The 19,751-nt window shown below is 53.4% G+C and overlaps 2 protein-coding genes across 2 annotated transcripts in view; both read left to right on the top strand.

The window, feature by feature from the left end:
• Positions 1-8,475, top strand: part of SUGP1 (SURP and G-patch domain containing 1) — a 32,122-nt gene extending 23,647 nt beyond the window's left edge. Inside the window, exons 9-14 of the mRNA XM_005898286.3 lie at positions 5,045-5,151; positions 5,965-6,142; positions 6,540-6,646; positions 7,405-7,550; positions 7,854-7,983; positions 8,277-8,475. Coding sequence (XP_005898348.1) covers positions 5,045-5,151; positions 5,965-6,142; positions 6,540-6,646; positions 7,405-7,550; positions 7,854-7,983; positions 8,277-8,303 — 695 coding nt within the window. The 3' untranslated portion in view covers positions 8,304-8,475. The remainder of the gene's footprint in view (positions 1-5,044; positions 5,152-5,964; positions 6,143-6,539; positions 6,647-7,404; positions 7,551-7,853; positions 7,984-8,276) is intronic.
• Positions 8,476-11,309: 2,834 nt separating this feature from the next.
• On the top strand, positions 11,310-18,128 carry TM6SF2 (transmembrane 6 superfamily member 2). Its single transcript, XM_005898287.2, has 10 exons — positions 11,310-11,492; positions 13,228-13,331; positions 13,731-13,828; positions 13,898-14,001; positions 14,386-14,468; positions 15,125-15,249; positions 15,432-15,533; positions 15,860-15,952; positions 16,622-16,741; positions 17,677-18,128. The coding sequence occupies exons 1-10, from the start codon at positions 11,398-11,400 to the stop codon at positions 17,881-17,883; spliced, it is 1,131 nt and encodes a 376-aa protein (XP_005898349.2). The 5' UTR covers positions 11,310-11,397; the 3' UTR covers positions 17,884-18,128.
• The last annotated feature ends 1,623 nt before the right edge of the window (positions 18,129-19,751 follow it).

Here is a 19,751-nt window from a genome sequence, read left to right as displayed (position 1 = left end):
AGGTGGCCAAAGTATTGGAGTTTCAGCTTCAACATCAGTCCTTCCAATGAACACCCAGGACTGATCTCCTTTAGGATGGACTGGTTGGATCTCCTTGCAGTCCGAGGGACTCTCAGGAGGCTTCTCGAACACCACGGTTCAAAAGCGTCAATTCTGTGCTCAGCTTTCTTCACAGTCCAACTCTCACATCCTTACATGACCACTGGAAAAACCATAGCCTTGACTAGACGGACTTTTGTTGGCAAAGTAATATCTCTGCTTTTTAATATGGTGTCTAGGTTGGTCATAACTTTCCTTCCAAGAAGTAAGCGTCTTTTAATTTCATGGCTGCAGTCACTATCTGCAGTGATTTTGGAGCCCAAAAACATAAAGTCTGACACTGTTTCCACTGTTTCCCCATCTGTCCTCCCGTGAAGTGATGGGACCAGATGCCATGATCTTCGTTTTCTGAATGTTGAGCTTTAAGCCAACTTTTTCACTCTCCTCTTTCACTTTCATCAAGAGGCTTTTTAGTTCCTCTTCACTTTCTGCCATAAGGGTGGTGTCATCTGCATATCTGAGGTTATTGATATTTCTCCCGGCAATCTTGATTCCAGCTGTGCTTCTTCCAGCCCAGTGTTTCTCATGATGCACTCTACATTTAAGTTAAATAAGCAGGGTGACAATATACAGCCTTGACATACTCCTTTTCCTGTTTGGAACCAGTCTATTGTTCCATGTCCAGTTCTAACTGTTGCTTCCTGACCTGCATATGGGTTTCTTAAGAGGCAGGTCAGGTGGTCTGGTATTCCCATCTCTTTCAGAATTTTCCACAGTTTATTGTGATCCACAGAGTCAAAGGCTTTGGCATAGTCAATAAAGCAGAAATAGGTGTTTTTCTGGAACTCTCTTCCTTCAGTAGTTCCCCATTATCTATGTTTTTGCTTTCTGTGTGGTTTCAGTTACCCACCATCAACTGTGGTCCAAAAATATTAAATGAAAAATTCCAGAAATAAAAATTAATACATTTTAAATTGTGAGCCCATTCTGAGAACTGTGATGAAATCTTGTGCTGTCTGGTCCATCCTACCTGGGACATGAATCATCCCTTTGTCTAACTTATTCCACCCATTGTTATTGTCTGTTCAGTCGCTAAGTCATGTCCGACTCTTTGCGACCCTATGGACTGCAGCAGCCAGGCTTCCCTGTCCCTCAGTATCTCCTGGAGTTTACTCAGATTCATGTTCATTGAGTCAGTGATGCCATCTAACCATCTCATCCTTTGCCGCCCTCTTCTCCTTTTTGCCATCAACTTTTCCCAGTATCAGTATCTTTTCCAGTGAGTCAGCTCTTTGCATCAGGTGGCCAAAGTATTGGAGCTTCAGCTTCAGCATCAGTCCTTCCAGTGAATATTCAGGGCTGAAAACCAGAGTCCTCAGGGGACTCTGAAGAGTCTTCTCCAGCACCACAGTTGAAAGGCACCAGTTCCTCAGTGCCCACCCCTTAGTCACTTAGTCACTCGGTCGTCAGATTGGCTGTCATGGTATTGCAGTGCTTATGTTCATGTAGCCCTTACTTTACTATTCTCCGTAATAATGACCTCAAAGCACAAGAATAGCGATGCTGGCAGTTCAGACATGCCGGAGAGAAGCTGTAAAGTATTTCCTTTAAGTAAAGAGTTGCTTAAAGTTCTTGGCTTAATAATCTTCAGTTACCAAGATCTACAGTAAGAAAAGATCATCTATTTATGAAATTTTGAAGAAGGAAAAAGAAATCTGTGCTAGTTTTGCCATCATATCTCAAACTGCAAAAGTCACAGCCACGGTGTGTGCTAAACATGTGCTTTGTTAAGATGGAAAACGCATTACATTTGTGGTGAAACATTTTGGGAGAGAAACCACATTCACGTAACTTACTATGGTATATTGTTATAACTGTTCTATTTTATTATTAGCTATTATTAATATTACTGTGTCTAACCTGTAAACTAAACTTTATCATGGGTTGGTATGTATGCAGTGGGTGTGTGTGTGTGTGTATATATATACACAGAGTTCAGTACTATCTGCAGTTTGAGGCATCCTGTGGGGGAATCTTGGAATTTATCCCCTACTGGTGAAGTTGACTGCCGTATCTCCCTGTTGTTTGAGTAGTTGAGTCTTCTCTCTTTTTTCCTTAGGCAATCTATCTAAAGATTTGTCCATTTGCTTTGTCTTTTCAAGAAACTAACTTTTGGTTTCATTGATTTTTCTCTCTGATATTTTTCTGTTTCCTATTTTATCTCCATTCTGATCTTCATTTCCTTCATTCTGCTAGCTCAGGAATTAGTTTGTTCTTCTTTTTCTGGTTCCTTATGATGGACAGCTAGGTGCTGGTTGGAGGTCTGCCTTCTTTTTTTAATATGAGCGTCTGAACTATGAATTTTCCTCTTGGCCGTGCTTGTGCTGCGCCCCATAAATGTTGGTGTGTCTTGTGCCTTTGTGTTCATTTGTCTCTTAAGCATCTTCTGATCTCTTGTGATTTCTTCTTTGACCCATTGGTTTTTAAGATTGTGTTTAGTTTCCACATTTGTGAGTTTTCCAGTTTTCCTTCTGTCACTGATTCCTCATATCATTGCATTTTGATCAGAAAAGATGACTTTTATTCAAATTGTTATGTAACCTGACACGTGACCTATCCTGGAGAATGTTCCGTGTGTGTGTGTGTGTGTTCCAGAACACTGTGTGTTCCGCTGCTGTTGGATTGCGTGTTCTGTAGATAATCCAGTAGGTCTTGGTTGGCTTGTAGTTTCGTTCAGTCCTCTGTCTTCTTACTGATCTTCTGTTTAGATGCTCTGTTCATTATTTAAAGTAGGATATTGAAATCATCAACAGTTACTACAGAATTGTTTGTTTCTGCCTTCAGCTTTGTCGGGTTTTGCTTCATTTATCTCGGAGCTCTGTTAGGTCTGTGTGTGTCTGTGTGTGTTAGTCGCCCAGTCATGTCTGATTCTCTGCGACTCCATGGACTGTAGCCCGCAAAACTCCTCTGTCCATGGAATTCTGCAGGCACGAGTACTGGCGTGGGTTGCCATGCCCTTCTCCAGGGAATCTTCCCAACCCAGGGACTGAACCCAGGTCTTCTGCGTTGCAGACAAATTCTGTAGCATCTGAGCCACCAGGGAAGCCCCAAGGTCTATGTATATAGCACATCTTTTGTTAATGTGTAGCATCCTTCTTTGTCTCTCATAATCTTTTTTGACTTAGTCTATTTTGTCCGATACTAGTATGGCCAGAGCAGCTCTCTCTTGGTTACTATTTGCATCTTTTTCTTTCCTTTCACTCTCAACCTGTTTGTGTCTTTATCTAAAATAAGTCTCTTATAGACAACATATGGATGGTCCTGATTTTCCCTAAGCTCTAAAGTACTTGGATTTAGTCTTGTCATAGAAGGCTCAGGAAATGTACAATGATAAGCACAGTAATCGCTACAGTTGGTTTTGTGCAGCTACCTCCAGCTTCCCCCTCCTTGACAGCAGTTTCAGGGACAGCCAACGTGTGGCCTCATTGCTCATTTTCTACCACAGGCCGTTAAGGGTGGGGGTCTGTTGTCATGGCATCATGTAGGAGATATTGATGACCAGTAAGCTCATGCTCTCTGTCTGACTTCACCACGCAGCCTGTACTATGGGCAGAACCCTCTCAACATCCCTCAGCCCTGACTTGACTGGCGCTGGACACACAAGCATAGAAAAGTCCTGTGTGACCTGACGCCAACAACTACATTTGCCATCCAAGGATGGGCTGAAATGGAAGGCATCTCAGCCAGGTCATAGGCTGACCTGTAGGCTCTGCCCACTCTGAGAGTAGTCTCCAGCTCAGTGTTCCCTTGGCTAAAGAGAAAGGCTACTACCTGAAGAGTTTAGTACCCACTGGGGCTCTAGATCTCATCTCTGCCCAGGGTTGATGCTGCTAGGGTCGAATTGCTGCCCAGGTTCCAAACGTGGTGCCCAGTATACAGGAGGGTGCTCAGATGTGAGGGCTGCTCTCATGCATGCATGTCCCAGCTCAGAGGTCATGTCCCTGCGGTCCAGCCCCAGCTGCTGAAGTGTCCTTCACGATCTAGGGAACACGTACCGGCTCCAGAGTCTCAGGTTCAGGTTCAAGCCCCACGTTGTTCCCAGGGAATTGTGGGCAGCCCCACCCCTGCCCCCCAGCCCGCTCACTGATGAAATGGCCGGGGGAGGAGAGGGACTTCGGGCCTGATCCAGGTGAACAGCAGACTGCTCAGACCTTGGCTCCTTTGTTCTCTTCATGGTGTCCCAGTGTCCTCTAGAGCCCCCACAGACTGAGGGATTAGGGGACAGTCTTAGGGTCCAGAAGCACCTGCGAGTGGTTCTTGCAGGCAAAGCCCCAGCCCCATTGATCTGGGAAGGCCTGGCTCTTCCAGCCTCCAGAGAGGCCTCTGCACCTCTTCTGCCTGAGTTGCTCCCCAGGCAGCCACCCGCTGCAGGGAGGTGGTTTCCAGCACTCAGATGGAGCCTTCACAGCATCTTCATGAATTAGTGTTGTAGGTTCCAGCCAAGCTCCAAAGCTGACACCACATTAAATGTTGGTTGCTTTAAAGATGGCTGGCTGCCTCTCAAGCAGGCGCTGACAGCGTTCTGATGCCGGCTCCACACCTGTGTGTCTGTACTGCGTGTCTCATCACCGTAGGGCTTGCTCCCAGGAACCCGTGTGCACGCACGCACGCACACTCTTAGCTGCCATGTCTCTGGCTGTGCAGATTTCCCCTCCTTGTCACCTGTTAGCTCTGTCACCTTGAGTGGGGCCCAGACCTCTTGAGTTTCGGTGCCAGCATCTGCAGTGGGGGTCATAGAGCCTGCCTGGAGCAGTCACGGGGGAATGAAACTGCATGCACAAAAGCCCCACGAGGTCACCAAGTGACATGCGTGCTGACTGCTCCCGCTTCAGGGTCCTGCCACGTGTGGGCGCCTCAGGTGCGCCAGCTCGTGTACTCTGCCTTGGACGCAAGTGCTGGCTGGGCGCACGTGTCCAATACTGACCAGCCTGTGTCTTGTTTCTAGTTCAGGACCTCAAGGGTCTTGGCTACGAGAAGGGGAAGCCCGTGGGTCTGGTGGGTGTCACGGAGCTTTCGGACGCCCAGAAGAAGCAGCTGAAGGAGCAACAGGAGGTAAGGCCCGGGGGGCAGAGCAGACAGGCCTCTGCCCGGTGGTGCAGTGGTCATAGTGTGTTCTTTCTGAGCCTCTGTATGGTGCCAGGTGGACCCCACACTCGGGAGAGGCTCTTGGGTAGGTAGGTCCCCTGTCAGTGGCATGCCATCCCCCAAGGGCCCTCCCCAGCCCACAGCTGTGTCCAGAGCCCGGCCTCCTCATGCTGCCTGAACAGCCTCTGCCCCAAATGCTTCATGGCTGCTCCCCACTGCACTCGTGGGCTGGTCCCGACTGGATGGTCTCTATTTAAGTTTTCCTTACAGTTCCTCCAGCACTCAATACAGAATAAGCCTGGCTGGTACCGGGTGCCCTGAATGGTGTGACAGCTGCCCAGATGGTGTTGGGCATTGGAGGGAGGGCTGGCTCACTGCGTGTTCTGTGGCCAGAACACAGACCGCTGGAATAGCTGGGACAGCTTGCCCAGGCCACCACCTCAGGCTGGCGGCCGTGTCCCCTCACCCTCAGTCCTCCCAGGGCTCAGAAGCCCCTGTCACCTGTTTGGGCCATAGTGATGGTGCCCAGGGTATTGCAGATTCTAGGCCAGGCTCTGGGAAAAACGAGAGCGAGGTCCTCCCTGCTCACAGCAGAGGTTCAGGAAACCCAGGGCATGTCCTGGCACCAGATTCAGTGCCTTCCTGAACACTTGCTCCGAGCCGCGCTGCTGTGCCTGCCCCAGGGACGGGGAGGGAGCGCCCATCATGCACGGTGTGGGGGGGCCTCGCCTCCGACACAGACAGTGTGGGGCATCGCTCACTGGTGTGTGCTGCCCACAGATGCAGCAGATGTACGACATGATCATGCAGCACAAGCGCGCGATGCAGGACATGCAGCTGCTGTGGGAGAAGGCACTGCAGCAGCACCAGCACGGCTATGACAGTGACGAGGAGGTGGACAGCGAGCTGGGCACCTGGGAGCACCAGCTGCGGCGCATGGAGATGGACAAGACTCGAGGTGGCCAAGGGGGAATCCCAGGGTGGCGGGGCGGAGTGCCGGGCGGAGGCCTGCCTTCAGGGCGCTGCGGGCTCGGGAAGCCCACTCAGCTGCCCAGGAGGTACTGGAGGCACCACGCTGGGATCTTGAGCCACCTGCCCAGCCTATAAGGCCTGGGGCAAGAGAGTTGGCCTCTTGTGCCTGTTTCTTCAGTGATAAATGCATGGTCCTCTGAGTGTTCCCTGGCGCTTGAACACAGTACCCAGGAGGGTGTGTGGGAGAGCAGGGGCTCATGTCAGGGTTTCAGCAGCTGCCTCATTCATTCCCCATGGCCCCAGACTCCGCCTGAGACTCATACTTGGACTGTGGGGCCACCACCGCTCCTTCCTCCTCTCACCTTTACCCCATCTCTGGGCAGAATGGGCGGAACAGCTGACGAAGATGGGCCGGGGCAAACACTTCATCGGGGACTTCCTGCCACCGGACGAGCTGGAGAAGTTCATGGAGACCTTCAAGGCCCTGAAGGTAACTGGGAAGAGCCTGGACTGCAGCCTCCTGCTGGGGCAGGCGCCTGCGGTGCCCTCGGGCGCCCTGGCTCACAGGGGAAGTCGAGCCCTCTTCCAGGAGCGGCGTCTGTTTGTGACAGAGGCCATCTGTGTAGGACGTTAGTGAACAGCAGCTCAGTTGCCGCTTTAGAAACGCTTCCCAGGGCTCTAGGGAAATTCTGCTTCCAGTGGAGCCAATTAAGTGCAGATTACAGACAAGGCATTTCTCAGGCAGACACCCCCATGTATTGGGCTCTCCAGAATGAAAACATTCCTCCCGTGCTGCCTTGGTGCTCAAGAGGAGAGAGCTGATGTAGAACATTCCACGTCGGCTTTTGAGGGTTTTTGTAAAACTGCCTGTAGCACATCAACTCATCAGTGAGGTGTTCACCTTATTGATCATGGCTTCTTTTTAGTGCTCTGTGTAACAAGTAGCTCTTGGAACGTGAGCTTTGTTTTCACTGATGAACTGTGGATCTTTCTCATGGTGGTCAAGGCCTGTGTGACCTGTCACCTTGCCCTCTTTGACTTGGCCGCCAGGGAACTCAGCACTGCTTCTGGCCCTGGGGACCCTGACAGGGGGCAGCTTGATCTTTTCTCAAAGAGTCTGACATGGTGGTGGGGAGACAGAGGGGCAGGTGGTCCCAGAGGCCATGGGGTAGAGTGGGGTTCCGGGCCAGAGCTGGGATTGGGGGTGGCTACAGCCCCGCTGGATGATGGCTGCCTCCTCCCCTGCAGGAAGGCCGTGAGCCTGACTACTCAGAGTACAAGGAGTTCAAGCTGACGATCGAGAACATCGGCTACCAGATGCTGATGAAGATGGGCTGGAAGGAGGGGGACGGCCTGGGCTCGGAGGGACAGGGCATCAAGAACCCCGTCAACAAGTGAGTGTGGCCTCCAGTGCTGGGGGTGGGGGGCAGAAGAAAAGCCCCACACAGAGACATAGGCCAGGGCTGTGGACTCTGGTGGTGGGACCAGGTTGGGCTCTCCATCTTCTCAGAGTGCCAGCTGTGTCCCAGACAGGTGTTGCCCGGCCCAGCATACCCCGCCATGGAGCTGCATTGGGTGCTGCTGCTGAGCCCGTCCGGGGCGAGTGAGGCCTCCCTGCCCCCAAGCTCAGGTCCCTCACCCCCTTTCCGCTGGCCCCATCCCGCTCCCTGCTTACCCCGCCCGTTGCCCCATTGCAGGGGCACCACCACGGTAGATGGCGCTGGCTTTGGCATTGACCGGCCAGCCGAGCTCTCCAAGGAAGATGACGAATACGAGGCTTTCCGCAAGAGGATGATGCTGGCCTACCGCTTCCGGCCCAACCCCCTGGTGCGTGTGTCCCCATCCCCATCTTGTTTCTGCTGGGTCACCACAGTTCCTCCCCTGGAGGGGTGGTGGTGCTGGTAACAGGAGTGTCCCTCCTTCCGCAGTCCAGCCAGGCTGGCTCATCAGCAAACCCACCTCCACTTCTCCACCTGTGTTCAAGTCTGTCTCTCCTCCCCAAAGCTGCCCTCCCTCCTGGAGAATGTGAGCTCGCTCCTCCTGCTAAGTTCTGGATGGGAGGAACCGCTGTCTTCTGTTAGCATAATCCCCTCCCGTTTTATCTTTCTTGCTTCCCACAGAACAACCCCAGACGGCCTTACTACTGAGTATTCTGGAGAAATGCACAAGTGTACTTTCCAAAAGACTGACCATCCCTGGACTGTGGAATGTTCCAGCCTGCATTTCTGCCCGCCCTTCCCGTTGTTGCGAGTGTTGTGCTGTGTATTAAAACCCCAGAGCCTGCCTGCTGTGGCAGCCTGGTCTTGCCATCACCAGAAACCCCTCCTGTTCCTTAGCAGCAGGGCCACGGTGGACGGGGGGGACAGGATGCACCTGTGAAGGCTGCCCAGTGCCCACAGAATCCTGGAAAATCACACTTTGTGTGCTCGTGGGGTTGGAGTTGAGGAGAGGAACTTTGGAGGGGCGGCCAGCAGCTGAAGGAGATCTGGCTGCCCCTAGGCTGAGGGCATAAGGGACCTAGCCTGGCACTGCGCCACAGGGGGAGGCTCAGGAGGGCTCCCCAGGCAAGCCCAGTTCTCCCTCAGACCCGCAAGGCAGGTGGACCCAGGACACGCCCCTCACCTCTCGACAGGCAGCACTGACAGGGCCTCCCACCCACGCCGCATGCAGCAGACCTGGCGGGTGATGCTGTAGCCCAAGCCATCCCTGCTGCCCTGCATCCTCAGAGTAGGGTGGACATACAAGTCCCTAGGGCTCGTGCCTCTGGGAGACAGCTTCCCGGACAGATAGACTGGACTGGGACATCACACGCCTCCTGGAAGAGGAGAGGCTAGTGGGCGGCCCAGACCACAGTGTGTGCTGAGCTCACCCCATCTCCAGAGCCGGTGCCTCATGTTTGTGCAGAAATCACCTGGGGATCTTGAGTGAGCAACTTGGGCAAGGTCTCCAAAATCTGTGAGCCATTCTTGGAATATCAGGGCCTGCCTGGGCCACTGGGGGCCCCTACAGCTCACCCCCCTGCCCCATACAGTGGGTCCTGCTCAGCCACTGTGGGTTCAAGGGGTCTGAGGACTCGAGCTGGCATCAGGCTCCTGGGCCGGCCTGCAGTTCACACAGCCGTTCAGCAAACACTGCGCACTGACTGTGACCCAACTGGACAGGATCTGCGCCGGGCACCCACACTCTGCTGGGGCTGTGGCCATGAACCCCTAACGCCATCTGAGACTGATGAACGCTGTGAAGAGGAGCCGGGACCTGTGGTGGAGGTGGTCCGGGGAATGTCTCAGTGAGGGAGTCTGGGAGTCCCAGCAGCAGCTCCCTGGTTGGAGCGGCACTCACTACCTTGCCTCTCCTCCATGGATGCTGTTCCCGGGGCAAGACAGGGGGGTGACATGCAGCCTGCCCTGGCAGCCAGAGTCCTGAGCAGAAGGGTGTAGTTCTTGGTGCCAGATTCCAGCCATGGGAACCTTGGGGCTTGGTCCCTGACGCCTTGATCTCCAGGTCAGGGTCACCCCTCCATTTAATGTTCAGTGACCAAAAGGATCATCAGACTCAGACCATGGACTTCAGCCCCAGCCAGAGGGAGAGTTGGAAGAGGAGGCCTCCAAATGCCGGGTGGATGTGTAGACATCTCCCAGATACGGGGTGTAAGACCAGACCCCTGGACAGAGCTGCACCAGACCCCTGGCCCTCCAGGGGTAAAAGTGGGGCTGGAGTGACCGGGTGAGCTGCCTGGAGGACAGGACGCTGCAGCCTGCTTTAAGAGGTGGGGAAATAGGAGAGGGTCCATCTTGCAGACAGGAGAGGGGGCATGTAGGGAAACCACTGGAGTTGAGAAAGGTCAAGAAAGGAGGCTGGAGATTCAGGTCAGCCCAGAGGAACCTGAACTTCGCATCAAGGGAAAGACTGACAGCCCCTGAGGAAGGAAGGTTTTGAGTCAGTTGCCAAAGATCATCTTGTCACCCAGGCTCAGAGAGGGGACCCAGCTGGCCCATGGAGATGGGGCCCTGGCTGGGCCAGGAGCAGGGAGTAGGGGATGTGTGGGTTAGAATTTTACCCCAGGGAATTCCCTGGTGGTCCAGTGGTTAAGATATGCACATTCACAGCTGGGCCCCAAGTTCAATCGCTGGTCAGGTAACTAAAGTCTCAAAGCCCTAATGGTGCAGCTCCACCCCCCGCCCCCCAAAAAAATAAGACTCTAGGTTTCCTTGGGACAAGAATCAAGTGGGCACTGCTTACCCTACTTCCTGCAGCCACAAGCACCACATGGGCAAGAATCCGAGGCTAGTTGGAGGGGTTGACAGCTGCTTCCTAATTTTCCCTCCATCCTGCAACCCCTCCCTGGTCCAGCGACCAGGGAGGGGTTGCTTGCATTTGCCCCACAATGGAGCCCAGCCTCCTCCCGGCTGTCCAGAACTCTCCCAAGTCCACCCTACGTTGCTCTATGAACCTCCACCACCGCCCCAGCCCTAGTGTCTCCCTTCTGCTGCTCAGCCTAAAGTTTGAGGTATTCTTCCTGCCAGGAACAAACATCATCATCAAACTCCTCACCATCCTTAGCCGTCCCTTCGGACCCGGCTACATTAGCAGGTGTTCAGTATAGAGGAAGAAACAGCAGAGAATCACGGAGCCCTTCAAGGTGTTGCCAACCCTGGGCCCTGGCAGTCTGCCTTGAGATGCCCTCCCCCGCCCCCTACCCCAGGGGCCCAGTCAAAACGTCACACCTGGACACGTGTTTAAATTTGTTTGAGGCCATCGCATGAAAACTGAAATCCCAGGGCACTGAAGAGAACTCTGCACCCAGGCGGGTAAGGTTCTCTTGTCAGTGCGCAGAAACGCAGAATCCGTAACCACTGGATCCTAGTGAAGTTGCTGGCCGAGGACCTCCAGGACGCAGAAATGGAAGCATCCTTGAGGAATTGGGTTTTTTTTGTTTTTTTTTTTTGAGGAATTGTGTTCTAATCAGCATTAATAGAAAGCGAAACCTGCTGGGCGGCAGGCATTGCCCTTGGGGACCGCCCCGAGTCCGGCGAGGCTATCAATGGAGGGGAGGGGCCACTGGGAGAGGGAGGGGCCTCGGAGGCTCCCCGGGAGCTCGTGGGGCAATCACAATGGTGGGGGGGTAGGGTGGGGGGGACGACCTTTGCGCCAGGCGGGGCTGAGTCTGGCTGGGTCCCTGGCACCTTGGCGCCCAGAGGCACAGCCACGCAGGAACCGAGCCGGGGTCCCGGCGCCGCGGCTATGGACATCCCGCCGCTGGCGGGCAAGATCGCAGTTCTGTCGCTGGGCGCCCTACCGTTGTCCTTCGCGCTCAACTACGTCTCGCTGCTCTCGTAGTGCGTGCGGGAAGGGGCTGGGGAGGCGGCTTCTGGGGCGGCGGGGCCGGGTTGGGGTGTGAGGGTGCGAAGCGGGCGGGATGCGGATGCGCGGGCTCCCCTGAGCCCAGTGGCCCCGCGCCGCTGGCCCGGGGGAGAAGGGGGCTGGGTCAGGAGAACCTCTCGCTTCCAACCGGAAATACCCTTCCAGCCGGCTGGAGCAGTGTGGTGTAGCTGGGGGCGCTCCTAGGACGTTTGGGGCCTGGGGGAGGGACTTTGAGAAACAGAGCCCCCAGCAAGGCAGGGTTTTGGAAGGTTTCTGGAGTTTTCCCAGGGATGTGCCCAGCACAGACTCCAAAGTCGCCAAGGGTCAAAGTATTGTCCCAGATAAGGCCCCAGTGACCCGGCTCTTGCCACACACAAGTTCTGCTGCGCTACCCCTACCAGACAGTTCCTCCTTCGCCTGTCTGACACTTTCTTCTCTTCAGGGGCTGGCTGGCCCACCCTGTACACAGCCTCAGTTTTCCCTACATGCCAAGGGAGGTAGGGACCTCCCCTGTCCCTACCACCTAACCCCAGGCCTCAACCCTGTGGATCCAGCCACTGAATACCAGCCATCCACCAATCCCTCATACCCCCAAAACCAACACAGGCCGAAACAACAGGGTAGAGGGAATCTTGACTACGGAGTTGGCTCCTTGGGTGCAAATTCCTGGTTCCACCCTCCTGGAACCCAAGTGAGCCAGGTTGCCCCCGGGAGCCTCGGTTTCTTCGTTGTGTAATGAGCATAATCCTAGACTCATTCCATAGTTACAGTCAAGGATTATGAACTATGTGCCAAGACGCTGTTGTGGTCTCAGCTAATTACTATAATTGTCATTGTTGGCTGGATGGGGCAAGAATGGGGATCCTAAGGGGTCGGGGGAAGGTAGGGATCTGGAGAGAGTGTAAGGGGAGAATATGTGACCTTGGATATGTCTCCCACAGTATCTGGGCCTTGATTTGCCAAGTGTCGGGGGCTGCCCAGAGACCTGGCTTCTATTATCTCTGCAGGTGGTTGACGTGCCTTATCAGGTTGATAGGAACAAATCAGGGCAGGGTGGGGTGGGGTTGATGGAAACATTTGGACTTTATCTGGGAGGAGTCAGGAGCTTCAGACAATGAGGTGTACAGAGCTAAGCTCTAGAGATCCTTTGGTGGTTGTGAGCACTGGAACTGACCACAGAGGGTCTTGGAATTGTTGAATGAATAAGCAAGCTGACACACATCAGCAGGTGACCGGATAAATCACATAGTCAGAAGGGGCTGACAGAGATTCCCTCTGTACCTGGAAGAGGAGCAATGTAGATGGGCCATGAAGGATGAATAGGACTTTGCCAAGTGGAAAGACTTTTGGAAGGAATTAGGGGGTGGGGCATGAGGATGAGATGGTTGGATGGCATCACCGACTCAATGGACATGAGTTTGAGCAAGCTCTGGGAGTTGGTGACGGACAGGGAAGCCTGGTGTGCTGCAGTCCATGGGGTCGCAAACAGTCAGACATGACTGAGCAACTGAACTGAACTGAGGCAGTGGGTCAGAAACAGCTAGAGCAAGAGCCTGGTGCTGGGAAATGGGAGTTTCAGGGAATGGCTTTCCTTGATGGACAGGAGCTTCAGCCTGGTCACCTGGAGCTTCCTGGTGTCTGCTCTGCCCCAGGGTACAATAGGGTCTCAAACTGGGCCTGGCCTCCCTGACTTGGTTTTCCTCTCCACAGCCCCCTGGGGGTGGTGTTGATGAGCACCCTGATCCTGGGTCTGCTCTCCTTGGCAATATACAGCTTGTCCCGAAGTGACATCTATTATGACCCACTGTATGCTGGTGAGTTGGTGGGAGGGTCCTGGGGAAGAGAACTGTTTGGGCAAGGGCTTCCTGCATCAGACTGGCAGTCCTTGAAGGGCCTTCATCAGACTGGAGAACCTCAGAGAGACTGGAGACCCCCTGTTGATTGGGGAATCTCAGGGGGCCTCCGCCTTCTGACTTGGGGCTCCTGAGTGCCAGAACAGTGCCTTTCTCATCAACCTGTGGACACCTTTAAGTCAAGGACTGTGCCTGCCTATGAGGAAGGGTCGTGGGTCATGTGATTTGTGGGGTTGGGTCTGGGAGCAGCTTTGCACAGAGGCTTTGGGAAACAGTCCCCAGCAAGAGCTCTCAGGCCCCGCCCACACCTAATCTCTACCCCGCCCCCACACTGCCAATGCCCCGCCTGCTCTCCCGTAGTCTTCGCGGTCTTCGCCTTCACATCCGTGGTGGACCTCCTTATTGCTCTCCAGGAAGACGGCTACATGGCGGGTTTCATGGCGTTCTACACCAAGGAGGTATGTCGGGAGCGGTCTGGGATGCCCGCAGTCCTACTGCCTGTCTGAGCCCCACACCTGCCCCCGCAGGGTGAGCCATACCTGCGCACGGCACATGGAGTTTTCATCTGCTACTGGGATGGCATTGTTCACTACCTCCTCTACCTGGCCATGACTGGTGCCATCCGTAAAAGGTGCGCAAGGCGGGCCCTGGGAAGGAGGCGGAGTTCTTAGGTGGGAGGTCCCAGGCCAGGGTGAAGCCAGAAGTGTGTGTAGGGGAAATCAGGAAGTCCCCCTAGGGCTTAGACAGGGGTGGCTAGGAGAAGGAGTCAGGGAATGTCACAGGTGTCCCTGGTGGTCGAGTCTCTTCTGTTGTGTCACCCCGTACCTGGGCAGCCACTGCATCCTTGGACATAGGGTCTAACTGTTCATTCCCTCATTCAACTCCCTGTTGTCCCTTCTGTCTTGGGTGAAACTGAAGGGGTCCAGACCTGGGGAGCCCAGACTGCTCTCTGGACCCTGACCCTCTGAGACTGGGGGACAGGTATCTACCGGTTACTCCTCCATCTCCCACCCAGGAAGAGTTACCGGAACTTTGGACTCTACTGGCTGGGATCCTTTATCATGAGCATCCTAGTGTTCCTCCCAGGAAACATCCTTGGTAAGGACTTGGCTCTGCAGAATCCTGTCTCCCTGGGCTGGGTCACTGCCCGCCATCTGGAAGTCAGGCCCCATGGGGTCCTCCATACCTTTTCTGGTATCTGCGGAGGGCAGCCCCCCACCCCCACCAACTGCATGCCTCTCCATTCACAGTCTAAGTCTGCAGACTTTCCCCACATCTCTCCCATTTTCCTCTTGGAGGGATGGAAGCACGTTCCACTTCTTCCCCAGCTAGTGGTCCCTGACCCCAGGGACTTAGCCCAGAATGCTCTTGACATGAGAAGGGAGTCTTAAAGTGGATCCAGAGGGCAGACTGACAGCTTTGTAGGTAGGTAGGTCTTGGGAGACAGAGCAGAGAAGGCAGCCAGGGATGTGGGGATGGCTGTGAAAGAGGACTATCCAGGGTGTTTCCAGGGGGAACGAAAAACAGCTGAAGTGTAGGAGCCGTGTCCCGAAGGTAAATTGGGGAAGGCCAGGCTGAGGAGCATGGTCACCATCCTAGAAGCACTGGGGAGTCAGAGGTGTTAGGGCTGAGCTAGGATGGCATTTGTGACTCAACAGCTTCCAGCCAGGGGCTTTGACATGGCCCTGCCAAAGGGTCCAGCCAGGCCTGGGAGATCCCCGCTTCGTGACACCCTGTCTCTCCTACCATGGCAGGCAAATACAGCTCAGAGATCAGGCCTACATTTTTCCTCACCATTCCTTTCTTGCTGGTCCCATGCTGGGCTGGCTTGAGGGTCTTCAACCAGACCCAGGTGCCAACCTGCTGCACTCCCAACATGGTGAGTCCCTTGCCCCCAGGTCAGCCTTGTCCCAAATGCCTGAATGTTCCCCATTTGGGTTGCTTCTCGCCAAAGACATTATCTCCTTGGAAAGATCTCCTTGGTGATTAGGGAAGAAGGGATGAGCCTTCACTGAGTACCTGTTGGATACCAGACTTCTCATGCTATCTCTCATGGGGCAGGTGGAGGAGGACCAAAGAAAGGGCCTTCTGCAGCGCCCAGTTGACCTGGCCCTCATCATCTACCTCATCTTTGCTGCATTCTTCACCCTCTTTCGGGGCCTGGTGAGTCTGCACTGGCCAGCCTACTTGCCTCCAGTCCCCTCCCCAGCCCATCCCTCCCTTCTTTAACTTCTTTATCCAGTGCAGAAAAACGCCACTGCTCTCCCACCTAATCATCCAGGGAAGTTTACTGAGTCTAATCTGAGTGTTCCATCACAAAGTCCCATTCCCTGTAGCCTTCTCCCCAGCTCAAGTATCTGTGGATTCTCAGAGAAGAAAACCAAGGCTGGGCCAGGCCAGAGCAGGGGGTGTGGGCCCCTCCCAGGAGGGTGGGGAAATATCCCTATGGGAGGGATGTTTGAGGCTGTTGGTTTGTCTGCGGGCCCTAGGTGGTACTTGACTGCCCCATGGATGCCTGCTTTGTCTACATCTATCAGTATGAACCATACCTGAGAGACCCTGTGACCTATCCAAAGGTGCAGGTGAGAGGGCAGGTGGGAGGAGAGGGCCACGGTCCTGCTGTGGTTAGGGATCCACTGGGCCCCTTTGATGAAGGTGCCGAAACAACACAAGTCAAAGTGGCTGAACCACAAATGGAATTTATTGTCCTACCAAAAAAGTACAGATGGGGTCTTCCGGTATGGCTGGATCCAGGAGCTCAAAGCTACTCTATCTGCAGGCTCTGCTTTCTTTGCATGTGCTCCACCCTCAGGTGGTGCCTTTGTGGTATGGCCGAGACAGCCTTGGGTATCTCCAGGCTTCCATTCTCCCTATTTAGCCACCTCAGAGGAGACTGAGCCCTTAATTTCTCAGTGCTTGAGTGTAAGTCTTAAGTAGGCTCTGATTGGCCAAGTTTAAGTCACATGCTCATAGCTGATTATTATGGCCAGGGGGGTGGGATGTTCTGATTGATCAGACCAGGGTCACATGCTACCTATAGAGGAAGATGTGGGGGGCTCAGTGTATGAGAGTGGTGTAGGGGGGAAACCCAAGGGAAAGAAAGGAGTAATTTCCACAAAGGTGGGATATACAGTGAACCCCAATCTTGATAGAGTCTGAGGCTGGCCAGATCCTCCCTGGGGCCACCACCTGAGGGGCATCAGGAGACCTAACTGAGCAGCTACTCATTCCATCAGTTGTGTGCCCCTCAGATGCTGGTGAATATGTTCTATGTGCTGCCTTTCTATGGCCTGGCCATCTATGCCCTCATCTTTCCTGGATGCTCCTGGCTGCCTGACTGGGCCTTGGTATTTGCTGGAGCCATTGGCCAGGTGAGGTGGGGTGGGGTGGGGTATGTTGGGCCGGTGCTTAGGAAAGTCTCTGCTTGCTCATCAATTGCCTTTGTGCTCACCTCGGGTGATGCCAGGCCCTTGACAGGCTCCCAGGATTTCCTAGTGTTGGAAAGAAAAATGGGCCAGACACATATACCCCATCCCATGAAGTCAGAACTGAACAGAGTGGGTATAGAGGCTGAGAGGGATTCCAGAGGGGCAGAGTTATTAAAAGAGGGGGCATGGGCTTTGATGTATGGCTATGAATTCTTTAGGCAGGGAAAAGCATTTCAGGAATGGGAACAGCACAAAGAAATGCACAGAGGGGGTCAGTGGTTTAGACAGCCATAACGTGGATAAAGGCAGCAGCAAGATAAATTGACAGCTAGATGCTAAGGGCTTTGAAATCTGGGCTTGGGAGCTTGTGCTGAGAACAATGGGGAGCCATAGAAGGTGTTTGAGCAGTGGAGGGTTCAGAGCTGGGGGCATGTTTCTGGGTTTCTGATGGGACGTGATAAAGGCTGGACCCTGGCCAGGGCAGTGGGATCAGGAGGACCTTGATTAGACGTATTATTATTTTATCTATTACAGGTAGAATTGAGAGGATTTGTGTCAAGGCTGCCTGGGGTGGGGAAGACCAAGAGGAGGGGCTAGATTCAGGTCAGAGAGATGGGGTGAAGGGTCCAGCAGACAGAACAAAGATGGTTCTGGTTAGGTAGCTGGGCAGAGGCTCACGGATAAATGGATAAGAATAGACAGGACATGTGGGGCACAGGGATGTTTAGAGACAGAGGGATTGAAGAGGGGAGACAGGTAGGTCAGCAGGACCAGAGAGATAGGGATGAAGAACTTTGGGGTTCCCCATGGTGGGATGCTGGCGATGCTGGGACTTGTCCTCTGATCTGTGACATCCATCCTCCCTTTCTGGCCGCCAGGCACAGTTCTCACACATGGGGGCCTCCATGCACCTGCGCACGCCCTTCACCTACCGTGTGCCTGAGGATGCCTGGGCCAGCTTCTTCGTGTGTAACCTACTGTATGCGCTGGGCCCCCACTTGCTGGCCTTCCGCTGCCTGTGGCGTCCTGCCTTCTTCCTACGCCCACCTCCTGGGCCCCCAGCCCACCATGAGAAGCAGCACTGAGGGGGCCATGGGACCCCCCCAAGACTCAGTTTACATGCCCAGCCAGCCCTGTCCTCGGAAGGGTGGGTTGGGCTTTTTTAGAGACAGGAGGTATGTTTCTGGGTGCCTTCAGTTCTGGTTATGGTGATTTCAGGCCAGTGGGTGGGATGGGGTGCCCAAGGTCCAGGTGTTCCAGCAGAGAGGGCCACAGGCATGCTCAGCTGTCACCTCACCCAAACTCCACATAGGCACCTTCCCTATCCATTATCTCCCTCAATGGATCATTTTAGTAAAAGTCCTTTTGATGCATAAAACGTTGCTCTGAGTGTTTCATGGGGCAAGGGACCCTCTTCTCAGAACCCACCAGGGCCCACTCATCACTGCCAGCTTAACTCACAGGAGCTAAGGTGGTAGCCAAGAGAACTTGGCCTCTGGTTGGTGTGCACAGCCCCATCTTCCAGATGGGGAAAAACAAGGCTCCGAGAGGACCAGAGACCCGTCTGAGGTCACAGTCAGGAGAGAAGAGTCCAAACTCTAAGCTCCACCAAGAAATTATAATAACTAACAGCGTGACACACTTATTAATCACCTACCGTATACCAGGCCAATGGCCAACCTCACACGCTACATGCTGGATCTTACCTCATATTCCAGATGGGAAAACTGAGTCTGCAGGAGGTGAAGAGCCTGGTCCGAGGTCATGCCTCCTTAATGCAGCTGGCTTAGGCATAGAGTCCTGGCTTCTTCAACCACAGAGCCCTGTGTCTGCTGTCTGATTGGCTCATATTTGGGAGAAACTGAAGTTGGGGGGCAGCCAAGTAGTTGGGGGAAGGGCTCCTTGTCCTCTGGTTTTAACTTTTTTTAACATTTATTTTTATTTCTTTGACTGCCAGAGTTCTTAGTTGCGGCATGCAGGATCTTTAGTTACAGCATGCGAACTCTTGTTCTGGCACGTGGGATCTAGTTCCCTGACCAGGGATCAAATCCAGGCCTCCTGCATTGGGAACATACAATCTTAGCCACTGGACCACTAGGGAAGTCCCCTCTCCTGATGTGATTTTTGAACTTAAGCGAAGTTGCAGGTTCAGGGATAACTCCTGCCCAGACCACTGTGGGTTAGAGGATCGATCTCCCTACCCCTACCAATACTTACTAGGCATCTATAGTATGACTAGAGATCTCTTCATGAAAATTAGAGATACCAAGGGAACACTTCATGCAAAGATGGGCACAATAAAGGACAGAAATGGTATGGACCTAACAGAAGCAGAAGATATTAAGAAGAGGTGGCAAGAATACACAGAAGAACTATACAAAAAGGATCTTCATGACCCAGATAACCAAGATGGTGTGATCACTCACCTAGAGCCAGATATCCTGGAATGCGAAGTCAAATGGGCTTTAGGAAGCATCACTACGAACAAAGCTAGTGGAGGTGATGGAATTCCAGTTGATCTATTTCAAATCCTGGAATATGATGCTGTGAAAGCGCTGCACTCAATATACCAGCAAATTTGGAAAACTCAGCAGTGACCACAGGATTGGAAAAGGTCAGTTTTCATTCCAATCCCAAAGAAAGGCAATGCCAAAGAATGTTCAGATTTCTGCACAATTGCACTCATCTCACATGCTAGCAAAATAATGCTCAAAATCCTCCAAGCCAGGCTTCAACAGTATGTGAATGGTGAACTTCCAGATATTCAAGCTGGATTTAGAAAAGGCAGAGGAACCAGAGAGCAAATTGCCAACATCCGTTAGATAATCAAAAAAGCAAGAGAGTTCCAGAAAAACATTTACTTCTGCTTTATTGACTATGCCAAAGCCTTTGACTGTGTGGATCAAAACAAACTGTGGAAAATTCTTCAAGAGATGAGAATATCAGACCACCT

This window comes from Bos mutus, chromosome 7 (assembly GCF_027580195.1).
Source record: "Bos mutus isolate GX-2022 chromosome 7, NWIPB_WYAK_1.1, whole genome shotgun sequence".
NCBI classification, from domain to species: Eukaryota; Metazoa; Chordata; class Mammalia; order Artiodactyla; family Bovidae; genus Bos; species Bos mutus.
This window is presented reverse-complemented; position numbering and strand designations above follow the sequence as displayed.